The sequence below is a fragment of the Chinchilla lanigera genome, unplaced genomic scaffold, assembly GCF_000276665.1.
Source record: "Chinchilla lanigera isolate Chin_1 unplaced genomic scaffold, ChiLan1.0 scaffold00005, whole genome shotgun sequence".
Taxonomy (NCBI): domain Eukaryota; kingdom Metazoa; phylum Chordata; class Mammalia; order Rodentia; family Chinchillidae; genus Chinchilla; species Chinchilla lanigera.
This window is the reverse complement of record NW_004955406.1, coordinates 41573613-41588098: the sequence shown is the minus strand read 5'-3', so window position 1 is coordinate 41588098 and position 14486 is coordinate 41573613. Positions and strand designations below refer to the sequence as shown.

The window sequence follows — 14486 nt, the reverse complement described above, 5'->3', positions numbered from 1 at the left end:
GGACAGCAAGCTCAGAGAGGAATCTGCCTCGTGCCCCTCCTCGGCTGGCCGCCTTGGGGGAGCCTCTGGGACAGGGGCCCGTTGAATGTGACCTATTGTCTTCGGGGTGGATTTAGGAAGTGCCAAGCTCCCATCAAACAGCCCTGCTCCCCCAGTAAAACAAAAAAAGGGCTGTTCATTTGGGGCCTTTTCCCCCTTATCTCCTTTTCCTATCTCCTCAGGCTTAGCCATGGTGTAGTGTTCAAAACCACTTCCCCTCAGAGCCAATCAGAAGCCGGGGCTCACCCCGCGGCCCTGAGGTGAAGTTATTTATAAACGCCTCCCTGGATTATTTGAGCAGAGCCCTTTCACACACCTCAGAACACCTTTTGGCTGCCCGCTGCCCAGACACACCTGCAGCCCAGCCCAGCCGCTCTGCTCACCCACCGGTAAGCCCCACCCGACTGGCCCAGCCCACCCCACCGGAGGGGGGCACCTGGGAGACGGATGACAGGGCCACCTGGGCACAGGGTGAGCTGCTTGCCCAGCTGAGCAAAGTGGGAAGGACACACTGGTCCCCAAGTCTGGGAGCAGCTCCTAGGGCTTCACCTCTGAGAAGCCCATTGGGTCCCCACTTCTGTGAAGGACCTCACTTCTAGGCCAGGGGTGGCTGAGGGAGTAGAAGGACAGAGCTATGGTGGAGGAGGCCCCTAGACTCCCACACAGAGGGTGCCAAAGAGCCACCTGCCCCACCAAGCCTCCTGGGGAGGGGACCCTGGGGCTTTCCCCAGAGCACCAGCCTTTGAAGAAGCTGGCTGTGCCTCTCCCTTTCTTTTCAAGTCTGGGAAGCAGAGAGCCCTTCATGCTTGGCACTCCAGCCTGTTCTGTGTGGCTGTCCCCCTCCTCCCACCCTTCTAGATGTCCTCTGTCACTCAGTCGGCTCAGGCACTTAGCACAGACCACAAGGAATCCTGTTTGTCCCTATTCACCCTGAGAGTTGGAAGAGGCGGAAGGAAAGGGAAGCGAGGGGAGGGTGGGCCGGGGACCAGCTCTCGCAGGCAGGTCAGTCCCCCGTGGGGAGGGAATAGGTGGGCAGGCCCTGGCCCGGCTCCCCGACAATGCTTCAGCCAGAAGCGTTCGGGTCACACTGCTAACGTCTCCAAGGAGGCTGCGGCTGGTCTCACGTGGACAAGGAGAGCTGTGAAGGTTTGCAAATCCAGGCCGAAGCCTGGAGTAGCAGTGACAGCCAGTTCCTCTGGAGCAGATGACAAGCCAGCCCCACAGGCTCCTTCTTCCCAGCTCCTCATCTAGCAGCTTGGGGATCTCAAGTTACCTTCAGGCAGTGGGCTGATTTCCATTCTGAGGGTCCCCAGCTCAGGCCCAGCAAATATTTACCGTTCTAGTGCCAACTCCTCTCTTGAACTTAGACCCACTGGGTCTCAGCACCAGCATCAAGGGTATGCCCCTGGGTGTGACATAGCCCCTGTGCAGGGAGGATGAGGGAGGGCTGTGCCCCTGAATGCCTTCGCCCTTGTAGACAGCTTCTCCAGAACCCCATCACCCCCACAGGCTCTCACACTGGCCCTGGCATTCAGAACCTGACAAGAGCTGCTTGGGCAGCAGGGAGACTGGCACACACAGGACCTCCTCGCAGCCATGGCCCTCCCCAGCAGTGCCCACGATCTGTTTCAGGCGCTGGGCCCATTTGTACACCTCCCCAGGGGGCACAGTTGGGCTTTTTTCCTCCTCTTTGCATTGGGAATGGAACCTGGGGCCTTTTACACTGAACTTCTTCAGTTTTTATTTTGAAACAGGGTCTCAATGAGTCACTAAATGGCCCAGATAAGACTCAAACTTGTAGTCATCCTGCCTCAGCCTCCCAGAGTGCTGGGATTACAAGCATGTGCCACCACACCTGGCTGAGAGGGCTTTTTTTTTTAATCCCTTACTGCTCGTCTTCCAGGAGACAGGCACATAGTCAGTATGTAGCAAGGTGATTTAAACTACACTACTCAGCAGGAGTCAGCTCACTGGGGGGCAGGGACCAGCTCAACAGTCCAACCTCCTGCATATAAAGGGTCACTGCTTAGAGACACAGAGCTGCTCCTCAGGTAAACTCACCTATGCCACTCTGGGCTTCATCTAGATACTCAGACCTTCCCAAGTCTCCTGGTCCAGGCCCTGCTTCTGAGTGAGACTGGCCTCAGTCTCCTTTGAGACATCTACATGTCTAACCCAAGCGTCTGTTCCAGGGACTGCGTGACTTTGCTCAGATCCCGCTGTGGGGAGTATCTTTAAGTCTCTGTCTTTTTGACTACAGCTCACTTCCTCCTCGCAGCACCTGTCCCTGTCCCTAACAGGAACAGCAAAGGTGGAGGGAGATTCAGCTCAGAGATAAGGAGTATGGCCGGCTGGTTGCGGGGGGGTCACAGCAGGGAGTCTTTCCCCTGCCCAAGACAGGTCTAGGACATCTTGTCCTTTCCTTGCACCACGGAGGAGGAAATTAGTCTGGAGTAAGATTCACTCAAGAACCATGAAGATGACAGAAACAGAAAGAGTATCTAAAGATGCCTTGGGGTCCCTGGTCCTCAGCAGCCTCACTTGCCCTGTCAGGGACACCATCTTGTCCCACTCCACCCTGGCCAGACAGAGGTGCCCTTCCGCTGGGGCTCACACCCTGGCTGAGGCAGAGGCCACCAGCAGCTGGAGCAGAAGGGAAACCTCAAAGTGACCTTTCTTTCCCCACAGCATGGTGACCGGCCAGGTAGGGGCCGTGATAAGGACACCGAGGTGGTTTAGCCGAGCTAGGGCTGCTCCTGTACCTGGCACAGGTGCGCCTGAGAACCCCGCTCCCCACATGCGCCGGGGAGGAAGCTGGGCTGGGGTGCAGTGACAGGGTCACCTCTAGCCCCGACCAAAGCCACATGTGGGCCCCGGGGCCCTGCTCCCAGACGTCCTTGCCCTGTGCTGAAGAGATTTTCTGCTTTCCTCTGCCAGTGCCCGAAACATCTAAAGGGCTCAGGACCTGGGGTCGGGGCACAAGAGCAGGCAGGGAAAGGAAGGCCACAGAAGCAGAGTGAATGGCGGGGCAGGAAAGGGAACCCTCGGGAGATGATGGCATGCTGACCGCGGCCAGGCACGGCGTCCACCTCAGCCCAGGGTGCTGAGGGTGCCGACAGCCCTGGGTCCCCCTGGCTTTCTTTTGCAGGAGCTCATCCTAGGGGAGGCCCCCTGAGTTCTCTTGCTCCAAAAGACCCCTGGTCCTCTAGCCCCAGACTGACCTCACTGCCCTCCCAGAGCTGAGGAGTTGCCCGAGCACCTGCACCTCCTCCCCTCTGCTCTTCCCTGGCCCCCTCTGTGCTCTGAAGCCCCACAGCCCCTCTCAGTCTCTTCAGCTCTTTGGACCACCTCTCCTTCCCTGCATGTGGGGGAGGGGCAGGGCCTACTTTTTGTCCCTCAATATTGTCACACGGCACCCGCTCTCATTCCTGATCCTGATCGGTGTGGGAACGGAGGCAGCGAGGCCCCTGGACACACACCCAGGGCAGTGAAACACTTGGCCAAGCTGACATCACCCAGGGGCTGTGTGTTAACTAGGGGTCAAATTGTCACGTTCCCTCTTCTCGCCTTTCTTGCTCCCTCGTCCCCTTCCCATACCCCTCAGCCAGCACAGGAGGTGCCCACTCCTCCCTGGAGGCCCCTGGGAGCCCACAGCCTCCTTAGCTCTCAAAGAGTCCCAAAGCCCATCTGTAAGAGGCAGGCCCTTCCCAGCACACCGCTCACCCTGTCCACTTCGCTGTCCCCCTTTCCTCCACTGTCCCAAGACCTGAAGAACTGGCTGGGGATGAAGGTGACCTCCCCTGCTGCATCCCACCCGATCTCAAGCCCTGTCTTTGGAATTAGGAAGCAAGAGTGCCTCCTCACCAGGAGCTGGGGGAGCTCCTGAGCCTGCAGATTTGTGACTTGAGTAACTTAAGGCCAGGATGGGAGGCAGACCCCACCACAAAGTCCTCAAAAGAAGACTCAAATCTGGGTACAGTGATGCATGCCTATTATCCCAGCGCTCTGAGAGGCTGAGGCAGGAAGATCCCAAGTTTGACTTCAACCTGGGCAATTAGCAACTTAGCAACACCCTGTATCAAAGTGAAAAAGGCTGAGGAAAGAGCTCAGTTCAAAAACCCTGGCTTTAGTCCCCCCTAAAAAAGAGAAGAATCAGAACCCAGAAACCCTGTCTCATTTGCTAAATGACAAGGTCACCAGAACGGTCTGAAAGGAGACTCTGGATACCACTCAGGGAACAGCCCCACGAAGCAGAGGTCAGTGCTGCCCCTGGGAGATCAAGAGCCCCTGCTCATGGGAGCACTGCATGGGATCCAGGCCTGCTTCAGACCAACACCTCCTACCTCTCTTCAAGATGCACTTTCTTCAGTCACAAAAAGAGAGAACTGGGCTTGCGTGGCCAAGCTCCCTTCCAGACAAAACTTCCTGACTCCGAGCGGTTGCTGGCTTGTGTGTGTGGTGTGCACCAGGGATTGTGAAAACTCCCAATGCCTTTTCACAGCTGCACCTGTTTAGGTAGGGAAAGGGAGACAGTGAGAGAAAAGGACAGATGTCATGTTGCGGTAAAGCCAGGGAGTTTTTCCCTGCTGGCCTGTGTCCCCCGGGGGAGGGGGCAGGGGAACTCCCAAGCATCCGGTCCCCGGCAGTAGGGAAGCTGTCCAGAAGGGCAGGGGAAGTCCTGAGTCACCCACCTGTTCACTCTCTGGAGCAGTTTCACCACTCACACCCCTTTCCTCCTCCCCTCCCTGGAAGGATGGACAGGAATGCCCAGGGTGCAGGCTGGACAGGAACCTGTGAAAGAGGTCTCAGAAAAAGCCAGATCCCTCTGGCTGGGGTGATGAGGAAAGGCTTCCCAGACAGAGAGGAGGAAGAGAGAGGAGAAGGAAGAACTTAAGCAAGTCTTAAGGATGGGCAGGTCTAGAAAGGCAAAATGAGTCAGTCCCAGGGAGAGGAGGAAAGTATGGGCAGATATCCAAGCTTGTTGGGGGTGCTGAACAGACCCGGCCAACACATCTACTGAGTTCCCCTAAACAAGGCCAGAGGATGAAAACTCAAAAGTGTCAAAATAAGGATGTGGAGTTTGACTGATCCACCTGGAAGTGAGTAAGAGGAGAGAAGGAAAGAGGGAGGGCCGGGCATGGTGGTGCATGCCTGTAATTCCAGCACTCAGGAGGCTGAGGCAAGAGGATCGTTGTGAATTAGAGGCTGACCTGGGCTACAAAGTGAGATCAAGGCCAGCCTGAAGTGTGCAAGACCCTGTCTCAAAAAGACAAAAAAAAAAAAAAAAAAAAAAGAGCCCTCACAATTCACTACTAGAACTTCCAGCCTTTGGAAGCATCTTAGGGAGAAGATTCAGGGTCACAGCCCTCTGGGTGCCATGGACATAAGTGGTCCTGTCATCAGCCCCTTTTCCAAAGGGCACTTTTCTGATTTGGCCTGCCTAGAAAGTTGGGCTATTTCTTTGCCAGTGGTCTGTTTAGTGGCCTGGAACACATTCCTCAAACCGCAAGTCTCTCCCTAAAGCCCAGGTGTAGAGCTCTAGACTCCTCCCCAAAGAACCTGCCAAGAAATCTATCCAGAAAGCCAGACCCTGGTAGACCCTGGTAGACCCTGGTAGACCCTGGAAAGGGTGGCCAGGGACAGCGAGGCCACCCTGCTCACAGAGAAGGTGAAAGACTGAAGGCCAGAAAACAGTCTCTCCCATGAGGAAGAAGCACCTCCCATTTAATAATAGTAATCATTGCCGCTACCATTCACGGGGTGCCCAGGAAAGGCTGGGCACTGCACACTCATCTTCTCACTGAAGCTTCATAGCAACTGCCCAGGACTGTTATTATCCTCACTTACAGATGAAGAAACTGAATCCTGAACACAGGTCATTCTGGCTCCCAAGCTTGTGCTGTTTTTCTGGTGCCACTCTGCATTTCTCCCTCTGAAAGGTCTCACATGCCATTCACTTCTACCTCTGTCTCCTCCTCTACCACACCATGCTGATTCACTCGACAAGCATTGTTGACTACGAAGGCCCAGGAGAGGGTCTGTGCATGGCACTGGAGGGAGGTTCGTTCCCCATCTTGCTTCAGTTGGGTGCCATGAGTGGGGTTTTACCAAAAATCCTCCCTTGCCTGTGCACAGTTCCCAAAGAACCTCCGTCCTGAGACCCAGGGAATGGAATGCATCAACCCAGCCATCATCGGCTGAAGCACAGGCTCGTTAGTAACAGGAACCCACACCTGCACCACCCTTTACGCTCTGCTTAATCCCTTCTTAACCCTCAACTCACCTGATCTTCTCAACAACCCTGTGAAATAGGGAAGCTACCCTCCCTTTGCTGATGGGAATCAGAGGGTTGGAGGGGCAAGGTCATCCCTTCCACCTACCTCTCCGGTAGAGCCAGGACTAGAAGCAGGCTTCTGGACCTTAGTGAACAGCCTTTCTATCACATCCCAGGGTCCTCTTCCACAAACAGCATCCACAGCCCACTCCCCTCTGATGACCTTCGTTAGTCAAGGGCAGCCTACTTCCCTGTGAGTTACCCTTGTTCAACCACACCTCAGACTGGCCACAGTTGCCCTGAACTCCCCAACCCCAAATACAAACCCTCCCTCTAATCTGCCCCTGCTCCCCACTTCTTCCAGCGTCCTCCTAGTGGCTTCTCCTGGCCCTGGAGAGCAGGGGAGAGGGGAAGGGACCCAGAGATGGGGGAGGAAAGGCACCTCCAGGGCCCTGGCACCTAGCTCTGCCCAACAGCTCCTGGGATGTCAGTGAGGTTGTGCAAACAACAAGGAGGAGAGAGATGCCAGTACACAAGGGTGGCGGGAAGGATAGGCACCAGAAGCTGTGGGAGAGACAGCAGGCAATGGACCATCCTGACTTCCCCAAACACGCCATTGTCCCTCCCAGAGAAACCTGTGGGTGAGGTCCAAGGCATCCTACTCAGGAAGGGTCCTCCTGGAGTCCCCTCAGCCACCCCTCTGTCTCACAGAAGGCTGTTTTCTCTATTTGTTCCAAGCCCATTGGCTAAATGATAGGAGTCTTTCTGCCAGGGAAACTGAGGCCTAGAGAGAGACAGAGGTTTTGGGGGGCTCTAGGGACCCAGGAAGGAGCAGGCTCAACATACTGAATCCAGCTGTGACCTCTGCCCCAGTACTCCCACCTGCTCTTCACCTGGTGCTTGGCGGGGGTGAGTGATGTCACAGGTGTGCAGTGCCAGCCACGTGCTGGCGCCAAGGGAAACAGCCACTGTAAGGGTGTGTGTCACCAGGGCCCGGGAAGGAAGGCCACCAGAAGAAGTGACTTGGTGGAGGGGAGGGAGGCACCTTGCTGCATGGGGCGGGGAGGACCAGCATAAAACTGCTGCAGCAAGGAGCAGAGAAAGAAAGCCCTGGCTGTGTGAAGAGGGGTGTCCTTCATCTTCCCTCTCTCTGCTCCTCCCAAAGCTTATAAATGCTCCAGACATGAGCCAGCCCCGGCCCCGCTACGTGGTAGACAGAGCTGCATACGCTCTCACCCTCTTCGATGAGGAGTTTGAGAAGAAGGATCGGACTTACCCAGTGGGAGCAAAGCTTCGCCATGCCTTCAGGTAACATGGCCCACGGCCCGGCCTCCTCTTTCTTCTGCTCCTCACCAAAGTCCTTGAGCTCCAGGGCATGGTTCCTGCACTGGTATCCCTACACCGGGGCTTAAGGAAACCCTTGGGAGGGAGGCTTGGAACCTTCAGTACAAGCGCCTACAAGCTCATCTTCCCTGAGAGCCCCAGGGAGGATGGAGAGGAGGAACAAGAAGCATCTGTAATCTCAGAAGGGTTTAGGGCATTCCTCACCCCTAGATTCTGTGCAGCCAAGACTCTCTTGGTCTTCCCAGGAACTCCAGATGGACAAGCTGTAGAAAAGAGGGTGGGTACAAGGCACCAGAGCCCTGTGCCCAGTTTATCCAAAAATACCTGAAGCTTTCACCATCCCATGCCTTTTCTCCGCTTTCTGGCCTAGATAGTCCTTCTTCCACCTGATCCGGAGAATTCCTACAGGAGCTCTAAATTCCTGGGCTCTCCTAAAAGGGACCCACGTACCTGAAGTTCTGTCCACCTCCAGGCTCTTTCTGCCCTTCTATCCCTGGCATGTTGGTAGGCAGCGTCACCCACCAACACTGAAGGCCACATGAGGCCGTGTGGATCCATATCCTGGGGACCTGAGGCCACACACCCCCTTCCTGCTTTGCGGCTGTCACCCAGGCGTAGCTGTGGGCTGGCTGGTGCACGCTCACTCCCCTGGGGTAAGAGCTGATTCAGTTACCTGGATTGAGGTCGCTGGCAGTGGTTGAAGCAGAGATGCAGGTGGAACTGGTTCAGGTCAGGCTGATCACCCACTTGAGTTTTACTAAAAGCCCCGGCCCAACCCTGCTTCTCTTGGGAGGCTCCATCTCTGCCCAGGTTCTCGAGGGCCCCGGTTCTGGGCACCGCACCCACAGCTGTGCTCCTCAGACAGGTGGACTCAGCGGTCTTTGTGCCCAAAGAGTTCAAGGTGGGGTTGCATCTGTGCTGGAGCTTGGGAGGTCTGCTGTGGTCCTAAAAGATGAGGATGATATGCACCATAAAGGGAGGCAGGAAGCTATCAATTCCCACGATGCAGATGTGAGACCATGAACAGGGCCGGGCATACAGAAGGTTCTCTGATAAATACCTGGCAGTGATGAATGCCTGGGAAACTGACCTCTCCCTCCACTGAGGCATCTCTGAGACCCCTGTATGGTTGTTCAGCATCTGCTTCCACTTCTTCTTTCAGACTTCAGGTTGCTTGCCCCACATATGTCAGAATTGCAAGGAAGGCTGGGCAGACAGACACTAGCCCACAAATGAATGGTTATACTTTCCCCAGCCAGCTGTTTACTCTTGAATCTTGTTTCCTCTGTCATAAACAGTACAGCCTAATAGAGCTCCTGCAAGGCTGCTTTTCTCCTACAACAAAACTTCAACAATGCATTAAGCAACTCACCAAGTCCAACTCCCTCTCCACCATCCCAGGGATGGGAGAGGCATTTGCAAGTCCTACAGAAGACTGGGAAGTCAGAGGCTGATGGTGATGCCATCCCACAAGGGGCTTTGTTGGGCCAGAAAAGTCTCCTTGCACTTTCCAGGACTCAGAGCATTATCTGTGTTGGTTTCAGCCTTGGGTGACATCCAGGGGACCCAGTGTCAGGCAAACTATTGTTGAGCAAGAGCAAAGAGCAGGAATTGATACTGGACGGGAAAGGAAGCCTAATCAGGCAAGCTGGTGAGTCACCAGATGGGCCCTGAGTATTTGAGTTCCTTTAACCGGGAGAAGAAAAGCAAAGGCCCCCACCTGCTTCCAGTCATCAATCCAGCGGCTGTCACCCTTGTTCCTACCGCTCTGGAGTTTCCATGAAAGACCTCAAGGTGTTCGACAAACAGGGAAGGGATCAACTCTCCTACCCTGCAGTGACCTAGGAACATTTCTTCCCTCCTCTGCAATGCATTCCCCAGCAAAGAACTCCGGGATAAAGCCATCACACAAAACAAGGACAAGGGGTTAGCAGAGCTGCACCCTGAAGAGACAGCAGAGCTGTCCTTTTGGGGAAAGTTCAAGAAAAAGGGCAGCAGGCAGCCTCCAATTCAGACGGGGTTTCAATGCCAGCTAATCCATTCACTTATTCATTCTTTTATTCCACAAATATTTACCAAGCAGCCTCTTACAGTCATTGTGTACAGTATGAACAAGAGAAGCAGACTTCTCGCCATGGCAGGGTTTGCTGTCCAGAGACAGACGAAAAGCAAATTGGTAGAGCACAGGATGCGGGCAGAGCTGCAGGAGCCCAGGCCAGGGTGCCTGGACCTGCACTTGCTCAAACAAGAGCTCAGAGAAGCCTTTCTTAGAGAAGGGTTATCAAGCTAGGAGTGGACCAACACCTCAAAGGCTGAGCCGCTGTGAGATCCACATATCAAAGCCAAGCCTGTGGACTTCCTAGACGAGCAGCCTGCAACGAGAAGACCTCCAGCTCATGCCAGGGCATGGTTGGGAGCTATCCTGAGAAAGTTCCTGCTGCTCTCCTCAGCGGCCATGGCAGGCAGCACAGTGTGGGTGCCCAGAATCCTGCCTGAGATCCAAGTGGGTTGCGAATGCATGTGTGGTGGGCTGCCACCAAGCTCTCCAATCTGCCCTTTTCCCTGCAGATGCTCCTCCACTAAGATCAAAACTGTGGTGTTTGGGCTGCTTCCTGTGCTCTCCTGGCTCCCCAAGTACAAGATCAAAGAGTACCTTCTCCCCGACGTGCTCGGCGGCCTCAGTGGGGGATGCATCCAGGTGCCACAAGGTGAGAAGCCCCTCAGTCATGCCCAGCCCGCTACTCCCTCTAGTCCTCTCCTTACCCTACCTCAACTCTCTGTGACCTCCATAAACCAGCCGTGCTCTGAGCCTTCACTCTCTTTGTCACCCGCAGGCATGGCATTTGCTCTGCTGGCCAACCTCCCTGCAGTCAATGGCCTCTACTCCTCCTTCTTCCCCCTGCTGGCCTACTTCTTCCTGGGGAGTGTGCACCAGATGGTGCCAGGTAAGCCCACTCCCCTTTCCAGACAGGATGATCTGGACCCTGAGGATGGGTGGCATGGTGACCGAGGCTTAGCTTCTACGTGCTTTCTCCCAGAGTTGGGGCGAGTCAGTCCTGGAGAGATGATTGGTATGTTGGTCACAGGTCTTCAGTGACCCTGGCAGTCCTCAGTAACCTGGAGAAACCATTGAGCCTCCGTGAGGTCAGTTAGCATGACCTATTCTAGCTGCTTCCCTGATGGAGAGGAGAACTTGGTAGAAAAGATATGCCATACTAGCCTCTAATCCCAGCACGTGGGAGGCTTTGGCAGGAGGATTGTTGTGAGTGCCAGACCAGTCTGGGCTACAAAGTGAGCTCAAGGCCAGCCTGAACCACATGGGGAGACTGTCTCAAAAAGACCCCCCCAAAAAAAAAAGATACACCATACACCATTCAGGCTAAATCAATGTGGGAAACCACCATCAAATGCCCAGGCTGGTCCCATCAGGCCACTACACGGACATTTGGAATTCACTGGTGGTAAGTGAGATGGAGAGAAAGGACCTGGTCACCAGGGCTGCTTTCTGGTGCAGGCTTTGCTTGCACTTCTGAACTCAGGTGTCCAATGTGATGGTACTGACCGGTAGGGCAAGCGCATCTTAGAAAGCACAGGTGGTGGCCAGATGTGAGTGCTAGCTCTGTTGTGTTACAGAGAGGGATGATGCAGATAAGGGAACCCATCTCCTGGGGGTTAGGGTGTGCCCTGGGCCTTTTGCTGGTTTCCAGGGGCATGCTCCAAACCTTTGATTTTTGCTGGCTGCATGGGGCACCACAGGTACCTTTGCCGTTATCAGCATCCTGGTGGGTAACATCTGTCTGCAGCTGGCCCCAGAGTCTAAATTCCGGGTCTTCAACAATGCCACCAATGAGAGCTATGTGGACACTGCAGCCATGGAGACAGAGAGGCTGCATGTGTCAGCGACACTGGCCTGCCTGACTGCCATCATCCAGGTGAGGGGGATGCCCCGGCCCCACGAGGCCTTGCCTCAGGAGGGCATTGGAACACTCTGCCCCTGTGTCAAAGCCCCTGATGTGATGTCAAATCTACTTCTCCCTCTTCCCCACCCTTTACCCCAGGCCAAAAAGGACCTTAAAATTTGGAAGTAGTTTCTCACCTGCATCTAGCAGGTCCATACTTAAGCCCAGCAGTAGTGATAAAATTGTCCTGAATTTTAAAACTGCCTGGGAAGATCCACAGTGTCTGTCCACTGCCCCAACTCTGTCAGCACCCAGGGAGGGCCCGCCAGCCTCCGCCACCCCCAGCCATGGCGCAGGCGCACAGCATAACCTGAACTGCTACCAAGGAGAGCAAAGCGCTCCTAAGTTTTAGGAAGGGAAGCACAGCACAACAAAATGTGAGAGCAGGAAGCAGCCTCAGGGGCCAACACCTTTCATTCATCCATCCATCCATTATCTGTGGGGGGATGCTCTTTGTCATGTTTTGGGGTTTTTGTTGTTGTTGTTGTTGTTTCTCTGTGCCCAGAGCTGGGCTAAGTCCTGAGGATACAAAGATAAGTCAGAAAAAGGTCCAGTTCACAAGCTGTTCCTAGCCAGGAGAGGAAGTAGTCATGTCAACAGATAAATTTCTATGTAGAGATAAGGTGCACAGTACAGCTTTGTACAAATGGCTGCAGGAACAGAGGAGAAATCCAGGAAGACCTCACAGAGGAGGTGACATCTGCGCTCTGAAAGGATGAGTAGAATTTAACGAGGAGCTGAATGAACAGGTGCCGAAGGGTAATCCTGGCACGGGTAGCAGCACAGAGGCCTAACAAGTAGTCTTACCAGCAAGGAGTGCGGCACAGGGCCAGAAAGAGACCAGAGATGGGGGCAGGGGCCAGAGAGTGAAGTCTGGGTTGTGTCCCCGAAGCAATGGCCTCAGGTCTAACTGGCAGTGTATAAGGATCCCTGGGGCTGTAGAGAAAGCTGCTGCAGGTGGATTGGAACCATTGTGGGGAACAGCAGGGACTCTGCAGAGACCCAAGCAGGAGTGATGAGGGCCAGACCAGGGCAGTGGCTGTGGAGAGGAAGATGGGGGCAGATGTGAGGGACGTTACAGTGTGTGATGGTAGGCTGGACGTGGGCGGTGAGAGATGACTGCAACTGTTTGGTTAGGCAATCAGGCGTATGGCGCTGCCACTGTCCAAGACAGGAGGGACAGCCAGGCTTGCTTTAAATGAAGGAGACTGAAGCCAGAGAGGCGAAGTGACAAAGAAGCCCATACCCCAAAAGAACTGAGGTCTGGTAGCAGGCACACAGGGCACTGGGAAGGGCAACACAAGGTCACAGAGGGCTCATTCCCCAGAGCCACTGCTGTCCCGCGCTACATGGGGCTCCAGGCCCAGATTAGGGTCAGGCAGGTTGCGGAGCAGATAACCCCACCAGCCCCTTCTCCCTTCCAGATGGGCCTGGGCTTCATGCAATTTGGCTTCGTGGCCATCTACCTCTCTGAGTCCTTTGTCCGGGGCTTCATGACAGCCGCCGGCCTGCAAATCCTGATCTCGGTGCTCAAGTACATCTTCGGACTCACCATCCCTTCCTACTCAGGCCCAGGGTCCATCGTCCTCGTGAGTCTGGGGCACGCCTACAGATGAGGCAGGCGCTGAGCAATCACGGGAGCAGAGTGAACTGTCTGAGGAACCTTCAAGCCGCTCATTCTGAGTTGTCCTCAGCAAGGGTGGCCGAGCTGTTGTTCAGAGAGGATTCTGAGGCGGGGTTCCCACCATGAGACGGGGGTCAAACACATGGCCTCTGGGGCTGGCTGAGACTGCAGTTAATCCTGCAGAAAAAGAGAGGTGCATTCCATGGGTTCCCTATTCCAGTGCCTCAACCCTTCCCCACCTGGGAAGTCCTTCCTTAAATCTGATCTCTATCCTTCCACTTTCAGTTTGAGCTCTTGTAGAGAAAAAAAAAGAAAGCAGTCTTATCCCAGCTCCTGAGGTGCCTTCGGGAGGGGGTGGTGGCAGGTGAGACACTGTTCGTGGCCTTCGTATGCCTGTGTCATTAGCACTGACGGGCATCTCTTCCCTGGCTCAGGCACCCCAGGGTGGGCTGCATGGGAAGAAAGGGCGAGATCTGTGAGCACGATGCTCTCTCCACCAGACGTTCATTGACATTTGCAAAAATCTTCCCCACACCAACGTCGCCTCGCTCATCTTCGCCCTCATCAGCGGGCTCATCCTGGTGGTGGTGAAGGAGCTCAACGCTCGATACATGCACAAGATCCGCTTCCCCATCCCCACAGAGGTGATCGTGGTAAGAACTTGCCTGGAGCCAGGATGGAGGGGCTGTGAGAAGAGGATTTCTGCCCCAGGCAGGGCCAGGGACCCTCACCCGCTGCCCACCCCACCCCTCCACTGGCAACCAGTGGGACAGAAAGTCACAAGTGAATCCATTCCATGTACCTGTGCATGGCTCTTCCTCCCTTCCTGTTCTTCACATTGTCCCCCACAGCTGCCCCAACGTGGCAGAAGGGTACAATGTGGGGCCCACATAGAAAAGAGATTTGGAAGAGACCCCTTGGAAGAGAGCCCCACTTAGGGCCCATCCCCATTCTGTACTTTGGGATTTGCAGGTGGTGGTGGCAACAGCTATCTCTGGAAGCTGTAAGATGCCCCAAAAGTATCACATGCAGATCGTGGGACAGATCCATCGTGGGTGAGTCCCTGTGTCCCAAAGCCTGCCCCCTAACCAAAGTCTGGGCTCAGATGGAGATCACTGGAGGCCAAGCATGGAGGCACAATTCTGAAATCCCAGCCACTTGACCAGAGGGTGTGAAGGAGGATTGCAAGTTCAAGCCCAGCCTGGGCAACTTAGTGACCTAGTGAGACCCTATCTCAAAAAAAAAA

General features: G+C 55.0%; 1 protein-coding gene across 3 annotated transcripts in view; it reads left to right on the top strand.

Moving 5' to 3' along the window:
- Positions 1 to 350: 350 nt before the first annotated feature.
- Positions 351 to 14486, top strand: part of Slc26a9 (solute carrier family 26 (anion exchanger), member 9) — a 28325-nt gene continuing 14189 nt past the window's right edge. The window contains exons 1-7 of one of the 3 annotated variants that reach the window (XM_013523029.1): positions 351 to 428; positions 7479 to 7621; positions 10226 to 10602; positions 11414 to 11589; positions 13041 to 13205; positions 13741 to 13893; positions 14213 to 14295. In XM_013523029.1, coding sequence (XP_013378483.1) covers positions 7497 to 7621; positions 10226 to 10602; positions 11414 to 11589; positions 13041 to 13205; positions 13741 to 13893; positions 14213 to 14295 — 1079 coding nt within the window. In that variant the 5' untranslated portion in view covers positions 351 to 428; positions 7479 to 7496. Of the gene's footprint in view, positions 429 to 5345; positions 7622 to 10225; positions 10603 to 11413; positions 11590 to 13040; positions 13206 to 13740; positions 13894 to 14212; positions 14296 to 14486 lie in introns of those variants that run through there. The other 2 variants (XM_013523023.1, XM_013523019.1) reach the window with 2 other exon arrangements.